The sequence below is a fragment of the Lepidochelys kempii genome, chromosome 7, assembly GCF_965140285.1.
Source record: "Lepidochelys kempii isolate rLepKem1 chromosome 7, rLepKem1.hap1, whole genome shotgun sequence".
NCBI lineage: Eukaryota > Metazoa > Chordata > Testudines > Cheloniidae > Lepidochelys > Lepidochelys kempii.
Genome location: NC_136386.1, coordinates 93268209 through 93293470, shown reverse-complemented (window position 1 = coordinate 93293470; position 25262 = coordinate 93268209). Strand labels below are relative to the sequence as shown.

The following is a 25262-nucleotide window of genomic DNA, read 5'->3' as shown; positions in this document are numbered from 1 at the left end:
GGAGAGGGGTAACTAGTGGTGTTCCCCAAGGGTCAGTCCTCGGACCAATCCTTTTCAACTTATTCATAAATGATCTGGAGAAAGGGGAAAACAGTGAGGTGACAAAGTTTGCAGATGATACTAAACTGCTCAAGATAGTTAAGACCAAAGCAGACTGTGAAGAACTTCAAAAAAATCTTACAAAAGTAAGTGATTGGGCAACAAAATGGCAAATGAAATTTAATGTAGATAAATGTAAAGTAATGCACATTGGAAAAAATAACCCCAACTATACATACAATATGATGGGGCTAATTTAGCTACAACTAATCAGGATAAAGATCTTGGAGTCATCGTGGATAGTTCTCTGAAGACATCTACGCAGTGTGCAGCGGCAGTCAAAAAAGCAAACGGGATGTTAGGAATCATTAAAAAAGGGATAGTGAATAAGATGGAGAATATTTTATTGCTGTTATATAAATACATGGTATGCCCACATCTTGATTACTGTGTACAGATGTGGTCCCCTCATCTCAAAAAAGATATACCGGCATTAGAAAAGGTTCAGAAAAGAGCAACTAAAATGATTAGGGGTTTGGAACGGGTCCCAGATGAGGAGAGATTAAAGAGGCTAGGACTTTTCAGCTTGGAAAAGAGGAGACTAAGGGAGGATATGATAGAGGCATAGAAAATCATGAGTGGTGTGGAGAACGTGAAAAGGAAAAGTTATTTACTTGTTCCCATAATATAAGAACTAGGGGCCACCAAATGAAATTAATGCAAATGAATTTAAAGCAAATAAAAGAAGGTTCTTCTTCACTCAGCACACAGTCAACCTGTGGAACTCCTTGCCTGAGGAGGTTGTGAAGGCTAGGACTATAACAGGGTTCAAAAGAGAACTGGATACATTCATGGAAGTTAAGTCTATTAATGGCTATTAGCCAGGGTGGGTAAGAAATGGTGTACCTAGCCTCTGTTTTGTCAGAGGGTGGAGATGAATGGCAGGAGAGAGATCACTTGATCATTACCTGTTAGGTTCACTCCCTCTGGGGCACCTGGCATTGGCCAGTGTCGGTAGACAGGATACTGAGCTGGATGGACCTTTGGTCTGACCAAGTATGGCCATTCTTATGTTCTTATGATCCATCTTGCATAAAATATATTTTAGATATGCTATAATCATATTAAAATAATAGAGGGGGGAGAATAAAGGAGCAAAAGGGGTTACGAGGCCACAGGTGGAAGGGTGGAATGGGGGCGGGGCCACAGGCAGAAGGGGTTGGGAGTGGCCCCCCACTTGCTCTGGCCCAGGGCCCCAGGAAACCTTAATCCACCTCTGATAATGTGATCTTTTCTTATTGATGGTGGAAGTGCTAGGAATGAAAGTAGCTTTGGGTGGCTACAAGTTGGAACTCTATCCGTCTCAGGAAGTGCTGTGGACACTGAAGTTTCTTCTTAGGGATAAAAATATATGGACCTGTCCTTGGCATGAATTATTTGTATTAACAAAGTGCCAAAAAGCCATCAAACTTAAACAACTCCAGTGGTTAGGGAACATATTTGTAAAGCTCTGCCACTTTCAGAATCCTCTGACCATCTCATGATAATCAAGTATATGGAGACTTGACCTAAAAAGAAGAGAATATGTTTGTAAGCTTTAAGTAGATTCTATTCCAATCAGACTGCTATCTGAGATCTTCATCTTCAAAAGCAGGCTTTCTTTCTCTCTCTACTATGAATGAAGGGTTTGAAAATTCCAGCACCACAAAAAAAAAAAATTACCTCACCCACTTTGTCTCTCTAATAGCCTGGACTAACATGGCTACAACTACACTGCATAACACCACAAATGTCTAAATTAGAGGTCCCCAAACTATGGGGCGCACTCCCCTAGTGGGCACAGAGGAACGTTCAGGGTGGGGGGCATGGCTGGGGCCCGAACCAGCCTTCATGGAGGTCGGGGAGGAAGCGCTTGCCCCAGCCTTGGCTTCCAGCCCACGTTGGGGTCCCAGCTGCCAGCCCTGCACTCCACTTCCAGCCCTGCACCCAGCCCACCCAGGACCACAGCTGCCTGCCCCATGCCTGGGACTCTGCTCCTACCCCCAGCTCCTGGCCCCACCCCTGCCCCCAGCTGTGGCCCCAGCCTTGGCCCCCTTACTCTTATCTGTGTCCCTCCCCTCCTGAAGCCGTGGCCCCTCTCCTGGCCCTGGTTCTGGGGGGGGGGGCGGGTTGCGGACAGGAGAAATGGGGGGGCATGAGGTAAAAATTTTGGGGACAACTGATCAAAATGGTTTCTGTAATCCAACGTTAAACTGTAAAATACTGTTCGGCCACTTGTTAACTTCAGCCATACCTAAAGAGACAAGGTGAGTGAGGTAATATCTATTATTGGACCAACTTCTGTTGGTAAGAGAGACAAGCTTTCGAGGAAGACAGAAGTCTTCTTCAGATCTGGGAAAGATAGTCCCAGCATCACAGCAAAATGCAAGGAGGAACAGGTTGTTTAACATAAATAATTAGCACATATTGTAAGGGACCATTCAAGGTAGAGTGGCCTGTTAACACCTCTGCAGTCATAGGACAAAAAGAGGGGGTTAGTGGGTTACAGATTGTACTAATAAGCCATAAACCCAGTGTCTCAGTCCTTGATTTTTGGTGTCTAGCAGAGTAATGAATTTAAGAGTCCAGGCTCATGTTTTGACTCTGCCTTGAATAGTCCCTTACAATATACACTAGCAACTTATGCTAAACTATCTGTTCCACTTTGCATTTTGCTGTGACACTGGGAATACCTTTCCCAGACCTGAAGAAGAGCTCTTTGTTGCTCGAAAGCTTGTCTCTCTCATCAACAGAAGTTGATCCAATTGTTGGTGATCCTTTGGAATTCCAGGATGATTGTGTTCCATAAAATGATAGCCAGTTATCACTGTTGGATCTGCAGGTGACTAATGAGACCAATCTGGGATCGACAGATCTTGTCACAGTTGGGGCAGCCATTTCCCAACGGAAGGGGTGGAGCTGGATCAGGCTGCAGCACGTTCTTTCCCATTTCTCATTGTCTCCATTGGATCTCAAAATACTCAGATCCTTGCCATAAGATCCTTTTCCATTTTGGTCAGTCGAAGGTTTGGGTTTCCCATGAGTTTATGTCAATATTGTACTTCTTCATGTTGGCTTTGAGGGTGTTTTGAAGCGCTTTTTTCCCCTGCCCCTCATTCATTGGCCATGGCTCAGTTGTGAGAACATGACCTGCTTTGGGAATCAATCTTCGGGCATTCGAAGAACATGACCAGCCCAATGGAGTTGGTGGTAGATGATCATAGCTTAAATGCTGGAGGGTTTGGCTTAGGATAGAACACTGAGCTTGGTGCGTTGGTCATCCCACTTGATTCGGAAGATCTTGTGGAGGCACCATGGATGGTATCATTCAAGAACCTTGAGGTGTCTACTGTACAAGAGATACAAGAGATACTGTACAAGATTTCACCACCATACAAGAGAGCAGGGATAACATCAGCCTGGTACATGAGAAGTTTGGTTTGATTCTTATTGTCACAGTCTTCAAGGGCACATTTTCTCAAGCGTACGAAAACTGCACTGGTGCATTGAAATGCAATAAAATATATTATCTAACCCTCCTTGCCTCTCTAATATCCTGAGACCGGCACAGCTACAACAACACTGCATTCAGCTATACATGGCAGTACGTTGAAGGATCTTATGAAAGACGCATCTCTGGAGCATTTCTCTGAGAAGCAGGCTGTGTAGGAAGTCTACATCTGTTACTGGAGCCTGATCTTACCTCCCACTTGGTAAGGCAACTCCCATATTTTCATGTGCTGTGTATTTATACCTGCTACTGTATTGTCCACTCCAAGCATCTGATGAAGTGGGTTCTAACCCACGAAAGCTTATGCCCAAATAAATTTGTTAGTCTGTAAGGTGCCTTGTTGTTTTTCATCTGCTAGTAGCAGCCCTGTAACCTACTATGTACAAGACAGTTTCTTTTGGACATATTCTGCACAAAGCTGGGATTTCCATTCTAAGGATCTCACAGTTACAATACCTCATAATCTTTAAAGACAGCAAAGCAAAAAATAAGTGTAGGAGATACAGCTCTATGCCACTGTTATGTTCCTTTTCTTTAGATCTGTAGGTAGATGCACACTTTGTAATTCAAACTGAATTATATAGAAAACACAGCACTCCTGAAGGGTGCTCATCAGAACTTTGTTTTTATTTCTACTAGGTATGACATAGCCCACAACAATGGTTTCCCACGCAGCCTAATCCAAATGTTGTTATGCAGTATGTCTCCACAATATGAATTAAGAAAATATTTCTAAGGGGACTCTAATATAGTCCATGTTGCACTCATCTGATGCCATCACTTTTTGCCTTCTTCTTTACCTTCTCTTTTCTTTCTATCATATTCCAGGGTTGAAAAGATTCTCCCTTCTTTTGTTTTAAAGGCACTGATGTAGTGGGCTGACATCATCCTTGGTATTCTTTAGTTATATGAACTGAATCTTCAGTAGAGAGTGAAAGCCTTCAAAGGAATTACACCAGGAATAAAACTGACCCACTAATTTTGCCTTGACCATTTATCTATGGGCATGTCTATATGATGTGTCAGTGCATAGTAACCTGGGCTCATAGTGTGTTTTGCATCAATGTACACTAGGGAACTTTTAGTGTACAACAGCAGAGTCCATATGGACAATTAATGCATGGCATACTGGAATACTGAAGATTTATCCCCCAGTTTACTGGGCACTAATTCATTGTATAAACAAACCCTAAGTTCCAGCCCAACGAGAAGCGTCTTCACAGTAAGACACTTAAAGAGCTCAATCTGTTTAGTTTATCAAAAAGAAGATCAAGAAATGACTGTACTATCGTGGGAGAGGGGGGGAATACCTAATGCTAAAAGGATGTTTAAATTAACAGAGGAAGGCATAACAAAAACTAATGGCTGGAAACTAAAGTCAGATAAATTGAAATTAAAAATAAGGCAGAAATTTTAACTATGAGGCTATTTAACCATCACAACAAACTTCCCAGGGAAGTGGTGGATTCTCCATGTCTTAAAGTCTTCAAATCAAAACTGGATGCTTTTCCTGAAAGATATGCTTTAATGAAACATAAATTATAGAGGTAACTGAGTTAAATTCTATGCAGTGTGTTAACAGGAGATAAGATTAGATAATCTAATGTGTCCTTTTGACCTTAAAATATAAGACTCTTACATGCCAGAAGTAATCTTGAAACTCAGTTATGTACATAGCCATTCTCCCAACCTTGGTTGCTTAGGCAACCAGGGCTGTGTTAAACTCTCCACTTTCTTTCTCAAGCAAAGTTCATTGTGCCTCAGTTTTCTAATCTGGTAAATGGGGATAATGATATTTACCTCACATGAGTATGATAAGGTTAAATGCATTAATGTTCGCAATGTTCTTTGAGATCTTCAAATTAGACATTCAAAGTAAAGTGCAAAACATAGCCATGTAATATGTGTTTCTAAATGTTTGATTTTGATTAGCTCTGTTTTACTGTTCTTGATATTTTTATGTTTAATTTTGAAAATTTAAAAGTCTATATACAATATTAAATGTAACTTATTGTAAGATCTTTAGAGCAAAGAAAATTTCTTTCTACATGTTTGTATAGCACTTACCGCAAAAGGGAACTAATTTCAACTGAGAGCTTTAGGTACTATTGTAACACTAATTAATAAATAAATAATGATAATTAATAATGAAGATAGGTCCCAATGCCGCTCCCACTGAAATAAGATCCTTTCTTCATTGTAGTTGTAATGTATCTAGATGCTTTAAACAGCCAGCTTTCCCCTTTTCTTCTAAAAATGATCAAATCAGGCAACCAAATACATTTCTAAATTGGACTTTATTGAATACGGTTTATTTTGAACATTCAGGGATGCATCATATTTAGCAGACATGTGAGACAGGTAAGTGTGTTCTTTAAAAAATGCAGTGTGGAAAAAGCTTTGCATGGTAGAATATTTTGTTTAGAAATTACAGTTGTAGGCATTCTCTCATCCTCAGTAATATTTTCCATGTGTGCCTTTTTGTTTTTCAGCGATGCAAACGAGCAATAAAGGCCAAGGATATAAATTAATCTAACAGCTTTTGTAGCAATGCTTTTGATGGTTTCACTCAATTTCATTTTCCAGGGGGTACTGGCTTTTTTACTTCTCCTGTCGCTTGTAATATGTAAAGCACAATTCCCAAAGGTTTATGAGGCTATAAGGATCCAGAAAAAGATGACTGTTTCTCCCCATACACGCACATTCCACCCCACACCCACTCACCCACCCACCAGCAAAACATAATGCTGTACTATTTTTGGTAACAAGGAAGGGCCTCCCTATGAAAACAGAAAGCAGTGTATTTTCTCAGTTACATCAACTTGCAGTCTAATGCTGTGTTGTGCTCACTGTTTTTGTGGTGATGCAAGTCTTTTTTTTTTTCCCCTCCCTACAGCTGGTTGGATTTTCCCCATCTTACAGCACCTCGCAGGTCCCTTCTCTGAGCAGTACGTTGCCTGAGTGAGTAGAAACACAGAGATCAGCTGCAGGTTTTTATCTTCAATAACAGATACAGAGGGAAAGGGAAAAGGGTTGGAAAAGGAGAGACAAATATTGACTTGGCCTTATAGAAAGACATCCAGTGACTGAATAAAGAAGCCCTGTTCATGTTTTGGGATATTCTTTCAACTGGCTGGAACCAGAGCCGATCAAAAGAATGGGAAATGCCAGCAGACCCTTTAGAAGAATTGCTTATTTCCTATGCCTTTTTTGTATGCTTTTGCTGACTGAAGGGAAGAAATCAGTGAAGCCAAAATGTCCTGCCTGGTGTACTTGTACCAAAGATAATGCTTTATGTGAAAATGCCAGATCTATTCCAACCAGCGTTCCGCCTGATGTTATCTCACTGTAAGGGCTGTAAGCATTTGGTTATTTAATTTATTATTTAAAATTAACTATTATGTTTGGTGTTTTCAGCGCAGACTGAACGATGCTTGCAGTAGGGAATATACCTTCCGCATTCAAAATCATCAGATAGAATGTTAAAATGTGTGTTACATCTCCTTCCTCTATACATGTACCTTTTTCTGCCTTTTTCTGCATTATGTGAAAACTATAACAGATTTGTTTTTATTGTTAATTAACAGTAGCTATGTAAAGAAATTATATTGTAATTCACAGCTCAGTGTTGTAATGATGAATATTTGAGATCTCATTAACACAATTTTTTCCCCCTTCTTTCCAGATCCTTTGTGAGATCTGCTTTTACTAAAATCCCAGAAGGGAGTTTTTTGCTCACACCGTCTCTGCAGCTTCTGTGAGAAATATTTATATCATATGATTATTTGTTATGAAACATATATATCCATAAACAATATAGTAAGGGTCTGAATACCCACTTTATAAGAAATAGCAAGGGTGGCTCCATTACACATCAAAATACATAAACAGTTAGACTTTGAAGTAAAGGTAATTTTGAAAGATGGCATATGTTTAATGGGGTAGGGGTGTTAAACTGCATGTACTTGTTTGGGGTTTTATTAATTATTAATTATTATTATTTGCTGTCAGTATTAGTTGGAATAGATTAAATTCTGAAGATTGCTTTCTGTGATGACAGATGTGCTATCCTCTTATGTATTGTACTCTAATGGATGTTACTGAAGGAGTCTGAGCATTACAAGAACTGTGCCTGTTTCTTTTCTGCAATCTTAGGGCCTGATCCCCATTGATGAGATGTTTAGGATATCTCAGGATCAGGCCCTTAATTTCAATGGGATGAATCCTGAAGTCCTTACTCAGGCAAAACTACCATTAATTTCAGTAGAAGTGTTGACACCTCAATAGGAGTTTTGCCTGGGTAGGGACTGGATTTGGCCCATCATTTGTTATTTTGCATTCTCTAAAGTAGTGAGATTGATGAAAACTGTAAATTCTTAAGCAGTCATTACAAAATCATTACAAAATCAAACACTATGACAGTGTGTGCACTGAACAGAGCACTGGAATATTGTTAGATGTTTAGATTCATTTGTGTGTAAAATTTTACAGATTCTCCAGAGAAATAGCTTTCTAGAAAACTGGAAGAGTGATTATATAATCACTAGCTGTACAAAGATATAGGAGGTATAAACCTGAACTGTTTGCACTGGGTTTGCTATCAGTTTGAGATGTATCCAAATTTGTTTCGGAAATCTGACAAGAGACTTTTTTCAGTCTGTTCAAAAATGAAATAGGACACCTGCATATGACTGATTTCACATGGGTAGTAGATTTGCTACAAAGTGAAATTTTGATGTATTAGAGCACTAAGGCTGTTACATTAAACTCTTGGTGTTCTGGTAGCTGAAGCCATGACTCAAGCTGTGCTTTTCTACCTCAAGTGGAGCTGATAAGGAGGTGCAGGCATACTGTACAATTTTGGATACAGGGTAAATAGGTAAATGTAGTTACTATGGAAACCTGAATACTGTTCCATTGTGCATTATTCCCTACAAGATTTTCCAAAGTGGTCACAGATCACAAAAGGGACAAAGCCCACATGACTTCTGAGTGGGGCCTTCCAGCAGAGAGAAAAAGAAGTGGCTGTATTTGTATTATGTGGCTTGTATGTCAGTAAAGTGAAAAGGACATCATAACCCTCCCTCTTGGCTGTGCCACGCCACCTGCACTTAGCAATCCTACGTCTAGCATGGGCCATAGAATAGGTTAAGTGAAGTAGACTGGGAGTTCCTTGGAGCAGGGGCCATCATTTTGTGCTGTGTTTGTACTGCACCTAGAACAAAGGGGTCCCTGTCTATGACTAGGTCCTAGGGTAATAAATAAATAAATACATGATATTTAATAAATACCGCAGGCTGTATTTGCATGATCTACCATTCGCTTCACTCACACAATGTACCACATGTTATTGCTAACAAAATGCTGCAACATAATCTCCAAACTTACAAAAGCAGTTTTTGTTCCATTGTGGGTTTTGACAAGTAGTACGCTAAAACAATACAAACTATCCCCAGATTGCTTACTTTGTGATTGGGAACAAAAAAACCTCAACCCATTCACAGTTGGGAGAAGGGGAAGGAAGGAAAACTTAACTTCATATATACCCTGCTGCCCTGGTTGGGTTCGAGCAGCTTCTAAAACACAGAACATAAGCAATGCCACTAGACTAGAGGGCTCATAAACTATTTAAAGGGATACTATCCTATCCCTATATACTACAAAGAGGGTAGATTGTGATCAAATAAAAAGTATCCTGAGACAATTATGTTAATAGTAAATAAATAAATATGAATTGCAGACAAGCTATGATGCAGATCTACCATGTGGGTCTGATGGCAAGATTTGATCTCAAGCTTTTGAAACATACATGTGAGAAAATCTTTCCTTTTAAAACCATTCCTATAAATCTATGTCAAACTCTTTAACTGGAGAAAGCATAACCTATAGAAGCAGAGCTAGAAAATAACTGAACTTGAAATTTTTTAATGCAGGATTCCAAAGAATAAATTAACTCATTATTAATTAATGCCTTGTAATTTTGAATCTTTAAGTGCCTCTGGATATTACACTATAAGTCCATGTTCCCTTGAAGTCCAGCTGATTGTAATTCCATTGAGGAAAGTGAAACTCATCTTCGTGGACAATCCCCTGGCATATTAGGGGTGTGGAATCCAAAACTGATTTAAAATCACCAAAAGCAAACTTGTCTATTAATTATAAATAGGACAGACCATTAATCAATTTTATGAAAGATTAAAAGATTTTTATAGGAAAAAGTAAATGTGGTGGCAGTATATGATAGACAAAAAGAAAAATATATACATATATAATATAATGTATACATAATGAAACCTGCACTGTGAACCACCTCCGGTAAGCAAAATCCATTTTAAAATATGGTTCTACTCTGAACACTAAGTTAAAATGGCTTTAAGGGAGTCCATGCTGATTATATCTCAAATGTGCTCTTTTCACAAGTTAAAAGATTTTTTCCTAATTGCCAGCTCTGCAAACTCATCCTGCAATCTGAATGTCAAGCTAGGGTCTTCTCCCACATCACCATCAGAAACAAAGGTTCTGCAGGGCAATTCAGGCCCTTAGAGATACCTGTGCACCTCATTGTCTTCTGGGTATGTCTTTAGTAATACTTGTGCAGTCCCATTAGTTTCATGGAGCTTGCATAGGTAGCTGATTGGCCTGATAAGCATGTGCTTAAGTCCTACTGTACTCAGATGGAGCTACATCAGTTTAGCTCAGCTGAGGATCTAGTCCTTAGTCTAGAAAGCAAACCAGTTTTGCTGCTCCCTAGGGTCAGTGGTTCTCAACCTATTTACCACTGTGGGCTGCATAGGCAGCTCTCTATGTATTATGTGGGCCACATCCACACAGTACATATATTACCTGTATGGCCCTGAGGATGTCACATGGGCCACAGCTGTGTGCTGATTATGCCGCTAGCAACCCACAGGCCACAGGTTGAGAACAACTGCACTATACTATGCCATATATGGGCAGTGCACATTAGCCATATTATCCTGCAACCCTTACACAGACAAAACCTTTGATGTGGTCAGTGAGAGTTTGGTCTGCATGGGGACTTCTGGATCATGCGCTAAAAAGTATAAAAATCTAACAGTTTATTTTGTATTTCTTTATGCAGGTTATTTACATCAAACTCTTTTGATGTTATTAGCGATGATGCTTTCATGGGCCTTCCTCATCTAGAATATTTGTGAGTGAACAAAATATTTCTAGAATTATGGACCAGGTGGGATTTCCAAGTTACAGGCATTGCTTTAACCAAAATGAATTTGTGACCCATTACAGGTTCATAGAGAACAACAGCATTAAGTCAATTTCAAGAAATACTTTTCGAGGACTGAAATCTTTAATTCACCTGTAAGTAAAGTGTTTTCATGTATTACTTAATAGAGTGTATTTAATTTAGTAACTGAACCATCGTGTGGTTTAATTTAGCATTTGATATTATATAATCATTGACGTTTGTTGCTTAAACAATGTCAATATCCATATTATGCAGACCAGAAATGGCAAAAAAAAAAAAACCAACAAAAAAAGCTTCTCAGCCAGGTCATGTCTATCCAGCCCTGTACAGGAAGAATGATGCAAAAACGGTCCACTTGGCTGCTTCCCCTTTTCTCTTTCACGCACTAATCCGAGGAGCAAGAACAGGATTATGATCTTGCTGTTCAAGAATAGTTTTAGAAAGACAATCAGCTAAACTAAGAAAAGTTCCAATTTCAAGCTAAATCAAGAAACAAAAATATAGAAGTAGAAACTGAAAGCATGTGAGCCCAGGACAGGATACTGACACCTGTAACATTTAGTTGCAAATGTATGTACAGTATTTGCAGGGTCTGATTTATCAAAGCTAAGCTACTGTCATGTTTAATCAAAAGGTGTGTGGCATTTTCAGTCAGTTTTTACACACCATATGTATCCATATCAAATTAATTGTTTATAAAAAATTGAATGAACTTCCTTTCAAAATATAGCAGTTACCTTTTCTATATAGAAAAATATACCAAAAATATTCTAAGAAAATGAGGCTTTGTTATGGAGATTTTGCTGTCTATAAAGTCTAAATAACATTAATTGTCTAAAATGTGTGGGGTGTGCCTAACATATGTATGAATTCCCTACTCTGATCGTTTGCATTCACACAGGCATATATCTTGGTGTATTTGTCATATGCGGGGGAGTGTATTCTGACCTTTTGTCCTCAACATAATAGCTTCTAAGAGAAGTACAGGGTCATTTGGCTTTTTGTTTCATATATGGTCAGATGCAGGGGAAAGCACAATTTCACCTACATATGGTGAATGCACAAATATAATTAATTAAATTTCACCTAATTCTGCATCATATAACAAATGCATCATAGGATACTATAGACCAGGTCCTTAGCTGGTGTAAACTGAATTCACTGTGACTATTCACATGCGTAAAGTTATTTGCATGCATAAACATTTTTAGGACTGGGACAATAGAAAGAGAGAGAGAGAGAGAGAGAGAGAGAGAAACTAAGATGTGTGGTATATACATAAATATCTGTCTACAGGTATAATTATGGCGTAGTTAAAAAAAAGACAGAGAATGGGATAAGATTGTTGATAACCTGAAGGGCCCGTAAACTGCAAACATTTATGAACATGAATAGCTTTACACACACAAATTATTTTATTTATTAACTTATTAAATTATTTATTTTATTTATTTATTTATTATGTGCCTGCTGCTATCAGTGTGCAGGTGTTTTCCCAACACAGAGGAAGATACAGTCCCTATTCTGCAAAGGACACAATTTAAAAATAACATCATGTCTTAACTGTTGTGCTCGCTTAAAGGGACCCCTCAATAGTTTTCTAAGGGAAAGCATATGCAGGAGATGAGACAGTATTTTGAACAGCTATTGTCTGCATGTGGTTGCATACACAATCTTGGGAGATGAGTTTATATATCATGCAGTTTCTTCACATGCAAAGCTAATCTTCAATACAATGGGAGTTGTATTAGATGGAATATATGGGCTAATGGTGTTAACATAACCCAGGCATTGTCAAACATTGAACAGTGTTAAACAAGATTCAGGGTTTGGTATACAGAGACCTCAGCCTGCTTAAAACCATGGCAAGCGCATCATTAAAAATCCTTTAAACTTTGTATTAAAGATAAAGAAAAGAAAGAAAACCAGGTAAAGCATTTGAAATGTAAATATTAAATAAGGTTTTCATTTTAACGACGTTCTTTGTTCCTTTTACTGGAGAGAGGTTTTAGAAGGAAAATCCCCCTTGTCTGACAGTCTCTTAGATGGTATCAAAGATGGTAATAACTGTCCTTCTGGGGGAAACAGAAGAAGTTAATTGAGATGTGTTAGAGCTGTTGTTGTTGCTGTTGTTAAAAGCTGATCCTATTTCATCCCAGGGCGTTTGGGATTCAGCTGGAGCTGGTAGAAGTGGCAATTTTATCAGGGTACTTTTTTTTTTTTGGCCCGGTCTGATCAGGGCATCTCTCAGGATTAGGTTGAAGAAGGACTGGGTCCCAGGAGATGGTAGGGGTGCCAGTCATGATGGTGAAGCCCGCTCCAGAAGCCAATGTTTCTCCAAGAAGTCTCGTTCTTTAAGGACCCACAAAGGGAATTGTGGGTGGATTACCCCATCTTCCTTTATGATAGTTAATTCATGTAGAACAGCCTCTGCAGAACTAAAACTACTAGAAACATGTGAAGGGGTTTCACTTGAGGAAAAAGATTCATATTTTCCTGGGCTTTTGCAGTAATAAAATAAGTTCTATTACTAACTTTGCTCTTTTGAGGGGTCTTTTTGGAAAACATTTTAACTTACAAGTATTTACTGACCTCAGGAAAAACAAACAGAATTCAACCATATTTGGTTAAAATCAAAAAGGAAAATTAAAAATCACAGATCATGAGACGAAAAGGAAAAAATAAAAGTTGAAACACAATTAAAACAAGGCACTATGATAAAGTGTCTGAAACAAAATCAAAATAAAATCCTGAAACATTAATCAGAGTGAAACAGATGCAGTTTCTTGTGCTTTGTGCTCCTAATCTTTTTAATGACCTTTTACTTCCCAAAGCCAATTATGAAAACATTCAGTTGCTTGCCAAGGAAGCCAATTGCCACATTTGTATAACCCTTTGAAATCTGAGTCACAGCACCAATAAACGTTGTATTGAGCTCAAGGGCCAAAAGAGTTAAAAGGTGTTATAAACTCTTTCACTGCCCAACACTGAAACAGTGTTACAAAGATTTGGCGAGTGGGAAGGGGTTTCTACAGAGACCCTGGTTTGCTTAGTTTCTCTGGCAAACACCCAAAGGCACTCATTCTAAAGCAGGAAATATATTGATTAAAACACAAGAAAGAACAAGAAATATTTACACTTCAATGAAATTGAGTAATTATGCAAAACAAACTTAATCAAAAGCTATTAAAATTTTTCTTCTTTTGGAGGTAAAATATCAGTCCCTTATACCAACAACCTTTCTGTGATGAAAAGGAAAGGGTTAATTTTACTCTCAGTCCTGATGTATGAAGGGTATTTACTTCTGTGGAGAAGAGACAAGATAGAAAAGGTGGGGGAAATATAGCTTTTGTTGATGTCCTTGGAACCAGTATTCTGTTATGAATGGATGCTTTACACTCGCATGTCGGCCACAACAACTATTGCTGTGGTCCCAGGCTCACAGTCTGGTCAAGGACGTCATCTGGGTTGGTGCTTTTTTCCTTAGACAGGGCAGGGCTGGATAAACCATCATCTCACTGTGCTGATGCATGCAGTTCAATTGATTTCAGGATCCAGTGAATAGGTGAGAGAGCTTAAACAAGAGCAAGGCCTGATGAACTTCCTCTCGGAAAGAAAATCCTTTGGTCAGGTCTGCTCCTTCTGTCTTAGGGTCAGGGAAGATGAGATTAGAAACATTCAGTCAAGTCAAGATGAGAGTTTTCAAAGTATTTTAAAGACACCTCCTCCCCCAAAAGGGGTTGGAATGTGGGCAATATAGTTTATCCCCTCATTATTTTGCCCACCAATTAGGGCTAATATTCGACACACCAATTTTCGTTCATTAATTTCCAGACCTGCATTTTCGTGTCTGGACTCATTCAGTCTCTCTGTCTGATTTTCTTGCACCAGTTTATAACATTATTTTTTGAAAATAATTTGACTTACTTTTCATGGATGATTCCCAAACAGGCAAAAAGTTATAGGCCCAGTTGTCACAGCAGAGTTTTGCAGGTAGAATACCTACAGAAGCAGGCCCATAAACTACTCAGTGTGACCACTTTAATCCTTGTTTGTACATCCTTGTCCTTTCCTAGAATGTGTCTATATACACTTACCTAGCATAACAAGTAGATTCTCTGAGTCACACTCCACTTGAGGAAGAGCAGAATACTATTGTCATGTAAAATACGTCAAAGATATTCGTGGTAATTATGCATACTGATGAGTTCCATGAAGTGATGGCAGAATATGACCTTTGTTCTGTATACTCCGCCCATTTCCTTTTCACAAGTGAATTTCTGTATTCCAGTAAAATTACCCAAACATCTGGGTTTTACATTTATGCAAATAACTCTAATAATTGGAATGTGTCCTCACTGTAGTGTAGTCACATCTAGTATACCTATTCAAGACAATTCATTTTGAAGAGTGGAATATTTTTTTAAAAGCATAGGAGCGGTATAATTGCACTTTTGACTCATTTAATGCCATAACCCTAAATTGCAGAATATTTTAGCATAGAAAATTATTTCCATGAACAAGATGTAATTTGGATGGCATCTTTGAAGTTTTTCAGAAAAGCAAAATGTCATTCTGAGATTTAAAATATGGGCCTTCACACATAATTACACAGGACTGAATATTTACTCCCTCATTAGCATCCATCCTTTCCAACTAAGTGTTTTCTGCACAGGTACCACTAAGAGCACCATCTAGAGGTTACATAATAAAATCTTATGGCATGTTTTCTAATAATGGAAGATATAAAGTGCCAACCTTTCATCCAAGAATCGGCTCAATGTATAAATCTGGATTTTTTTCTGTTAATCTGATTCCCACTAAAATCATGAACTTTTAGTAGCTCTGTATCCATTATTGTGCTCTGCTTGGTATAATTCGGTGATAAAGATTACGTAAGGCTGGGATCCTGCATGTTTATACATGTGCTTAACTTTAGATATGTGAGTAGTTCCATTGACTAATATCAAATTACTCACATGCATAAAGTTAAGCAAATGCATAAATGTCTGGCAAGTTTGAGTTTATAAATTAGTTGCAGTAAACCAAATATGGTCTAAATGTAAATGGCGCCAGAGAGGGCACATTACTCACACACAAAAACACTAACCTTTAAGTTTTAACCTTAAACATGTGGTTAAGTACTTTTCTCAATCAGAGCTATTGTATCTAAATGCCTCCTTGTCAGATGTGTACAATTTACAAGTAAAAATAGTTTTTATTTCTAATGCCCAGTGCCACAAATTCCAACTGGAATCTGAAAATCATGCCAGCTTCTTTCCTTTTCATGCATCCTCACCAGTGATAAAAATTTTGCTGACCAAATTAGGCACTGACTCACACACACACAACCATATTCTCTTCTAGTTATGCCCTGAGTGATACTTGTGAAAACCTTGCATCATCCATGGGCTTACACAGGTGTACCTGCTGGAAAAAATGAATTAACTATTTTAAAAGTATATTCACATCTTCTGTCCACTTTACCAGTTGAAACTGTTGGGTACTCTCTTAGTTTAAAATAGTTTTCTTGAAAATCAAAGACATAGTATTGTTATTATTTGCTGGTAAGATAACTTTTTATCCCTTAATAACCCAAGCAAGAAATCTTTTAGGCTTAACTCAGTGTTGACCTCCAATTTCTGCTTTATAAACTTATTGACTCCCAAAAATGTTAGTTACTGGATATTTTCAGAAACCATGAGCCAATGAGAGCTAGCTACAGTATCGTGGATTCAGTGTTTAAGATAGATTGTGGTTCCTAGAAAGTGGACATGGAGGCAGGACATTACAATATTATAACAACACACATGTCCAGAAGGGAAGACATTTGTGTGTCCAGTCATGGCTAATCATTTTAAAATAATGGTGTTGGCAAAATACTAGAGATGATCACATTTTCTACTACCCTGAGTGAAGTACTGTAAATGATACAAGAATGTTGAAAAGCAAGAGAGCAATAGGAAGTGTGAATATATCTTAGCAGAAGAAAGAGTCACAAGGTAAATGAGATATTCTTTAAAGTAATCTTGTATAACTAAGGATTGAAGTACATTATTGTTCTTTACCATAAAAAACAATATTGCATTTTGTAGAAATGTATTATCTGATGAGCTGACATATTTTCTTTTACAGGAGCCTTGCAAACAATAATCTCCAAACACTTCCAAAAGACATATTCAAAGGGCTGGATTCCTTAACAAACGTGTAAGAAATCAGCAATTTCTTATTTTCAGACACTATGGTTAGAAAAAACAGGCCATTGCCTATTGGTGATGACTGCAAGACATTGTAAAGTACTTGATTTGGAATTTTGGGTATATGAATTTTCACCTCTCTTTTAACTTCTTTCATGATGTAAAATATACAAGATAGACCTAGTAACAGGACGCTCCTATGACCCGGTGGACATTCAGGCCAGTAGACAGTGGAGGAATCCTATCACATTGGTGGGTGAAGGTGGCAGAAGCAAGGGTGGATTTGATTTATGTTTAATGCTGTCAATATTGTATAATATTTCCCAGATAAGATTATATATATAATAAAATAAAATAAGAATTCTGTATGGTCATAATCCCAATAATATGACACTTAAATATGGCCATTGAAATAAGAAAAAGACATCCTTTGTAATGCAAACAGGACACGATGTGAAAGCAGGGAGAAGGATACTTGATGAGAATGAGAACATTTCATGTTTCCAATATAATCTAACAGGAGGCTATCTTTAAACACAATGACCATTTAAAATCTCAGTACAAGTACTTTATACCTGGCTAACTCAAACTGCAACCAAAACAAAACGTAAACTAGTTTTAAATTTTAAATTTGTAAACCAAAGTATCTTAAACATTTGTAAAAGTACAAAATATATTTTTGAAATATATGCTTGGACCAGATCTTGCAGTCATTCCACTGGAAGAGTCCCATTAGAGACAATGTGCAAAATTCTGGCTCCCCCAGTACACATAGAAGTTAGACTCAGTAGATACCTAATGTTCCCTGCACCAGTAAGTCCTGGAGCTGGCCCAATGGCACTCCAGGGCTATTTAGGGCATAGCCAAGTGATCAGGCTGCTTCCCTCTCCCCTGCATGCCTTCTAGAATCTGACAACAGGCACCACAGAGTTTTGTATTGCTTCTGTTAGCAGCAGTTCTGCAATACCCCAATATAGTTCTTCATCCACACCCTCCAGTACTCCCTGAGGCCTTCTTCTGGAGTCTGCCAAGTGTTTATAGAATGCCTCAGAACACCACCAGTCAACCACTACAGTTCCCCACATACCCAGTGCTCTTCACAGGGCACCCAGTCCTGCAAGGCATTTGACACCTCCTACACTGAATGCATCCAATGAAGTGAGGTGTAGCTCACAAAAGCTTATGCTCAAATAAATTTGTTAGTCTCTAAGGTGCCACAAGTACTCCTCTTCCTTTTGCGAATACAGACGAACACGGCTGCTACTCTGAAACCTCCTACATAATGTGAGCTGAGGGTGTCAGCATTTTATAAGAGGCACTCAGTATCTTTCAAAGGCCATAGTTTGACCCAAAGGGAATTCAGGTTATATCCCTTATGACCCTAAATGAGTGTGTTTAAATGAAGAAGAGCAGAAATAGGGGTAAAGCTGAGGAACTGTCCACTGATCACTAAATTAATCTATCATGTCACAGTAATTGTCCCTGTGTCATCTAGAATGTCCTAGTGAGGAAATGCTAAACAATGAGAAACAAAAAAAACAAGATTTGGGCCAAAAAGTTGGACAGGAATTTAAGTACCTGTAAATTTAGGATTATAAGTAAAATACGGAAGAGCAGATACTTCCACTGATTCCCAACCTAAGCTTGTCTTGATTTCCTTAGTATAATTGAAACTATTTAAGTTTTTGCAAGTAGTTTTAACAAACTGTTGTGTTGTTTTTGTTTGTTTGGGTTTTTTTTAATTGGTTCAGGACAAATTAATTCAGGAAAGTCCAGCATTCTCATAAGAGAAAGCAAGAATATAGTCATTTTATAAAAGTCCTTGTTATTTTAGTCTTGTGATGTTGTGGAAAACAACAGCTAATTGATCAATGTCAGTGTGTGGTTTATATTTTTACAGGGATCTTAGAGGGAACACATTTAATTGTGACTGCAAACTGAAATGGTTAGTGGAATGGCTGGGCAGCACCAATGCAACAGTTGAAGACATTTATTGCGAAAGTCCACCAGAATATAAGAAACGTAAAATCAATAGCCTATCACCAAAGGAATTTGATTGTATTATTACAGGTAATGTGTTCCAAATTATTTCACCTCATTACTTTAAAATCAAGGCTATATTTTCTAATTAAGGGTGCAATTCTGCAAGCAGTCTGCCTATGGACCTCTCACTGAGTCAACAGGAATTCCTTGTGGATTCAGGCCTGATACAGAAACCATTTTGTGCATCTATTACTAGTCTTTACTCAGACTTTAATAGGAGATTTGCCTATGTAATAATTGCAGAATTGGGACCTATAACTGTAACAGGTAACCTTCTTTTTCAGTTCAGAAAGAATAAGCAGCCTTTAAAATTCTGTCTTATTAGCAGGAAAACTAGACTACTTATTAAATGTATTCTTTAAAAATAAATGAGTATCAATTAACAAGACATTATTTTAATATGGTGAAAAAATACATATGGAAAGAAATGCTACCTTTAGTTATCAAATGTTATGTGTGCTTTTGCAGAATTTGCTGTTTATGAATCCCTGCCATATCAGTCTCTGTCAGTAGATACTTTCTCCTACATGAATGATGAGCATGTGGTTATTGCCCAACCTTTTACTGGAAAATGCATCTTTCTTGAATGGGACCATGTAGAAGGGTCTTTCAGGAATTATGACAACATTACAGGTATGAATAATGCATGCCAAATAACATTACATTACCTGATCTCAAAGGCAGTGCTAACTTTGTCCTTTATCTTTCTTTTTGTAGGTACTTCAACTGTTGTGTGTAAACCCATAATTATTGAGACTCAGCTGTATGTCATTGTTGCCCAGCTCTTTGGAGGCTCCCATATTTACAAAAGAGATATTTTTGCTAATAAGTTTATAAAAATTCAAGATATCGAAATTCTTAAAATCCGAAAACCCAATGACATTGAAACTTTCAGGATAGCAGAAAACTGGTATTTTGTTGTTGCAGACAGTTCAAAAGCTGGCTTTACCACGGTTTACAAATGGAATGGAAACGGATTTTACTCCCATCAGTCTCTGCATGCGTGGTACAGAGATACTGATGTGGAGTATCTTGAAATAGCAGGCAAACCTCATTTAATTCTGTCTAGTAGTTCCCAAAGACCTGTAATATACCAATGGAACAAAGGAACAACTGAATTTGTTAAGCGTCTCGATATCCAAGATATGGAGGATGTGTATGCAGTGAAACACTTCAGAGTGAAAGAGGATGTGTACATTTGTTTAACAAGATTTATTGGTGATTCCAAAGTAATGAAATGGGGAGGTTCAGCATTTCTGGATTTACAAAGAATGCCATCCCGAGGGTCAATGGTATTCCAGCCTCTTCAGATAAACAGTTATCAATATGCCATTCTTGGAAGTGATTATTCTTTTACTCAAGTCTATTATTGGGATACTGAAAAAGCAAAATTTGTGAAGTTTCAAGAATTAAACATACAGGCACCAAGATCTTTCACACACGTTTCCATTGATAAACGCAATTTTCTCTTTGCTTCAAGTTTTAAGGGAACTACATTAATTTATAAACATGTCATAGTTGACTTAAGTGCATGACACTCATAATTCTGAGATTACATCAGACTTTCTACCGTAAGTGGACAAAATGAACTAAATGCATGATGACTCTTATCCTACTTCCAGATGAATGCCTTTAAAAGTTGAGATTGCTAGAACAAAGTATTACTAGTATCTTCATCTTTAATTGTCAAGTCTAGTGGTGTTGGAAGTTGCATTTTTTAACAAAAAGAAATTAAATTAACTGTTCTTTGCATCCACAATATGTAAATATGCGTGCAACTGCATCTGTTGCTAAAAGTATTAAGATGTACTTTTCCATTTATTTATTCACCTGTTTGACAACAACTGCCAAATAAAATGTTTACATTTTCTGTCTTTCACATTCCAAATATGATTATTTACAGGTGATAATTTTTATTTGTGTATATATTATACACATATATAATAAACAACAAGGTGTGTTGTACATGGCAGTGTTTTTGTTACATGTTTCTTTTAATATTATAAGCCACAACAATAAAGCACAAGTGGTTTATACATGTAATCACAACCACATGATAAAGATACAGCATTACATCCCAACTCTATAATTGGTCCAATGCAGACAGACACTTGCATTCATGTGGAGCTCCACTTGCTTAAATGGGACTCACACTGACATGAGTATGGATCTAATTTCAGGATGGGGCTTTATATTGTGTACAGTTTGGGAATTCTTAATTTTTGAACAACATATGGAGTAATCAAAAGAATAAAGTCTTGTTGTCAAGGCCTATCTGCTACTCCTGCTGGAGCAGCACAGAACAGGTCGTGTCAGATGTGACAACATTGTTCTGTACAATAAAAGAAAGCTAGGAGCACATCTTATTTTTCAGTTAACATCTTTTCTATATCTGAAGTTTAACACATCATTTGCATGGATGCCTTTGTAATTTTAATTGCTGTCAAGTCTTTTTAGTGTTTTTGCAATTATTTAATCTTCAACAAGTTTCTCTATTCCTCTGAATGTGGTTAACTGAAGACATTTTTCTGCTCTCCTGCACTAAAGATCAGTAAAAGATATTGTCTAGAATCGGGAAGTTTTAAATGTAACAGGACAAACTCAAAAGCATGTGTAAGCAGGTGCAATTCCACCTAAGTTACTCATCTGCTCTTAAATTATACCAGCTCTGAATTTGACCTCAAAATCTATTAAAAGATCACAGATGATATATTTACACAAAAGATTACATTATGTGTAGAATCTGAGACACTAATGTCCAGATCCTATTTTTGAAGAGCATTTGGTACAACTCAGGAAAGGAATACAAACATGGTTTTAAGTCCCCCAATGTTAGGCCAAACTATACCAGGCCATTCCCCTTTGGGCTATTCCCACAGTAAAGGAGCCATTCTGGCAATTGGAGATCACTGGAGCATAAAGGCGCACCAGCCACACCCCTTTTCCCCCAGCTACACCCATTACAGTGGCCTTATTCCATCCAAGGATCCCACCAAACTGAAGAGATCCTCCAGGAACCATATCTGCAAGTTTTAGGGCAGTTTTGCACTGGAAAAGCTGTATGAAACTGCTCTAGCAATTCCTGGCCTCTGGCCTTATATATCCCTACCTTACATGTAAATACTTAACTCTCATTGGTATTAATCCCATGCAAAACCCTACTGACTTTGGCTTTTATGAATGGATAATCAGCTGAACAGGATCTCCCCGTATGATGCTGTGGCCAAAAAAGCTGATGTGATCCTGGGATGCATAAGCTGGGGAATCTTGAGTCGGAGCAGAGAGGCTATTTTACCTCTGTATTCGCATAGGTACGACCGATGCTGGAATACTGTGCCCAGTTCTGATGCACACAATTCAAGAAAGATGTTGTTAAATTGGAGAGGGTTCAGGGAAGAGCCACAGGAAAGGATTGGAAAACATGCCTTATAGTGATAGACTTAAGGAGCTCAATCTATTTAGCTTAAAAAAGAGAAGATTAAGGGGTGACTTGATTACAGTCTATAAGTATCCACATGGGGGACAAATATTTAATAATGGGCTCTTCAGATCTGGCAGAGAAAGGTATAACATGATCCAGTGCTGGAAGTTGAAACTAGACAAATTCAGACTGGAAATAAGACATACTTTTTTTATTGGGGAGAGTAACCATTGGAACAACTAACCAAAGGTAATGGTGAATTCTCTATCACTGACCATTTTAAAATTAAGATTGGATGTTTTTCTAAATATATGCTCCAGGAATTATTTTGGGGGATTTCTATGGCCTGTGTTATACAAAAAGTCAGACTAGATGATAACAATGGTCCCTTCTAGCCTTAGAATCTATGAATGTAGCTGATGGCAGAAGTTGACGCAGTACATTTTAATCTCTAATGTATAAACTTAAATATCAATACTTCTATATTCTTGTTTTCAGGCTCAGACATGCAAAATTTATTTCCTGATTTTTCAGCTGTTGTTCGATACCTTGCAATAATGTGCCCATCATCAGGAATGTCTGTAACATTTTAAAATGTGAATTCCTGTAATGCTTTACATGGAATATTCCTAGCATCAAACTGATTCCTGATAAATGCCAAAGTATTGACATTTTGTTGTGTGGAAAGTTTCTCCAAAGAATGATACTGAAATAATTACTTTAATGTATTCGAGTTTTTCCACATTTTGTGGACTGCAAAAGGAACAATCTTAGTACAAGTAGCGCCACTTCCAAAAAGTTGGCCAAGATTCACCTTGCACACAGCTGAGTGAGGGCTATTTTGATTTAGCCTTTATGGCACTGGAAAAAGTTGAATTCTAAGAATGACATTACTAATACTTGAGTAGTGCTGACAGGTCAACAACAGTGTCAATTCTAGAAACCCTGAGCCAAATTAATCTATGTCACGACTCCATTGACTTCAGTGGAATTATACCAGTTGCAGATTTAGCCAGTGTATTTTAAGAAGTGCTATTTCATGGAGTGACTTTAAATGAATATATTTCAGGAAGTATAGGTATTAGTTTAGAGATCCACAGGGAGTCATGTGGCCTTATATTTTAATTCCCATATTTAAAATATGGGAGTGTATACATTTATGTACTGAATTTGTAATGTTTACAAATTTTTGAAGACTCTGACTGGCAAACATGAGTTTCACGATATGAGTGTCTTATTTAAATCACACAAACTAATTCTGCAAGTTTCTCTGCATGGGTGGCCCATTGTGCACACACATGGAGCCCAAAGAAGCAAGGGTTCACTCACACAGAGCAGCTTGCAGGATTAAAGCCTCAGTCACATTCTCTTCTTTCACACCACTAGGAGGATTGACAAATATAGTTGAAAAGCAATCTTTAAGAATGAAGAAATACATTCATTTTGAAGTGTAGGTTCTCTCTGTTATCTTCTACACTTAAACACAAGGTTTTCTACCTTAAACTAAAATATTGTTTGATTTTAAAAGTCAGAAAAATCAATGTTACTTTAACAAGTTATGCTATAGTCTAGTGAAGATGGTGGTAGCTGAATTCAAGTAGAAATGGACATCTATACATCTGCTACTCAGTTTTTTTGGCAGATAATGTAGCATTATCCACTCAGACATTGTGATCAATCCCCAGAGCTGTGCCATTAGAAGGCCACATTTCAGGGAATTAAATTGCAAAACCAGCCAGCTACATTCTCAGTGCTGTAGTGACGTAACTGTATTCTCAAGTTAGCACTTCCTGGAAAAATATGAAGGGCCTCTGGGAATTTACTGTTTCCCCTATGTTTAGAGGAATTAGAGCAAGGATACCAGTGACACACCTAAATTGCAGTACACAGTAATTAGAAAACTACATGAGGTATAGTTTAAGATGGTATTGGGTACCAATCTAATATGCTGTGTAGTTGTGTTACTGATTTGATAATCCCTTTAAGAAATGTTACCTTTAATCAGGAACTGGTGATTTGGGAGATTTTAGATGCTATGCAAGTTTCTAGAAGTTACAAGAGTTACAGAGCTCAAGCCTAAATCTGTTAATCTTAGGGAAAGAATTTTCTATAACTAATCTGTGTCAAACTGGATTTCACAGGCCCTATATTTGGTTTGCTACTGTACAGAGACAGCATTTCATTGCACCACATACAGAATGGGGTACTTGTAGCACAGAACTCAGGACAGTTAAGCAATCCTTAAAGTGCAGCGGAGTAGAGGTTCAGTAGGCAGCTTTCTATGATGTATATTCCCAACTTCAAGAGACAGGGCACTTTAACTGTCTTTATGAACCCTTGTATGGAATTCCTATTGCGGTCAGTAGGAGTTCTGTGCAAAAATATGGAGCTGTGTTTACACTATTTCCCTGAGGCTTGCTTAAAAAAATGTAACTACTTCTTCTTCCAACATAAGGTGTTATTTCAGGCTGCTTGGTGTGGTCTGCGGTTTAATTGTTTATTGAGCTCCATAACAGAAATGGCTGACATACAGTAGGCAAGTACCAAATGTACTTCAGAAGATAAGGAATATTGAAGATTATTAATGGATGCACCTAGAGATCAATTTTCTTACATAACTGTTGATCATTGATACCGCTGATGTCATTTTCATGTCTAAGACATACAATAAAATTCCATCAGTAATTGTATACCTACAACTCTTAGTTACTATCTTTAAATTTTAAAATGATGCACAGTTGCAAAGGAATATACAAATCACAAATAACCTCTCTTGTGTTGGGA

At 37.7% G+C, this 25262-nt stretch overlaps 1 protein-coding gene across 3 annotated transcripts; it reads left to right on the top strand.

Annotated features, from left to right (window-relative positions):
* Nucleotides 1-6339: 6339 nt before the first annotated feature.
* Nucleotides 6340-20929, top strand: LGI1 (leucine rich glioma inactivated 1). 3 transcript variants are annotated; one of them, XM_073353857.2, is made up of 8 exons: nt 6340-6550; nt 7275-7346; nt 10692-10763; nt 10859-10930; nt 16953-17024; nt 18915-19084; nt 19526-19690; nt 19775-20929. In XM_073353857.2, the coding sequence occupies exons 1-8, from the start codon at nt 6453-6455 to the stop codon at nt 20590-20592; spliced, it is 1539 nt and encodes a 512-aa protein (XP_073209958.1). In that variant the 5' UTR covers nt 6340-6452; the 3' UTR covers nt 20593-20929. The 3 variants fall into 3 exon arrangements, with proteins under 3 accessions (XP_073209958.1, XP_073209957.1, XP_073209959.1); XM_073353856.1 differs by having other exon boundaries at nt 6457-6937; XM_073353858.1 differs by lacking the exon at nt 6340-6550 and adding an exon at nt 6857-6946.
* The last annotated feature ends 4333 nt before the right edge of the window (nt 20930-25262 follow it).

Coding starts and splice junctions, on each gene's coding strand:
- LGI1 (XM_073353856.1), top strand. CDS start 6,747: ATGGGAAATGCCAGCAGACCCTTTAGAAGAATTGCTTATTTCCTATGC. Junction 17,025..18,914: donor CTGGATTCCTTAACAAACGT/GTAAGAAATCAG, acceptor ATATTTTTACAG/GGATCTTAGAGGGAACACAT. Junction 19,085..19,525: donor ATTTGATTGTATTATTACAG/GTAATGTGTTCC, acceptor GTGCTTTTGCAG/AATTTGCTGTTTATGAATCC.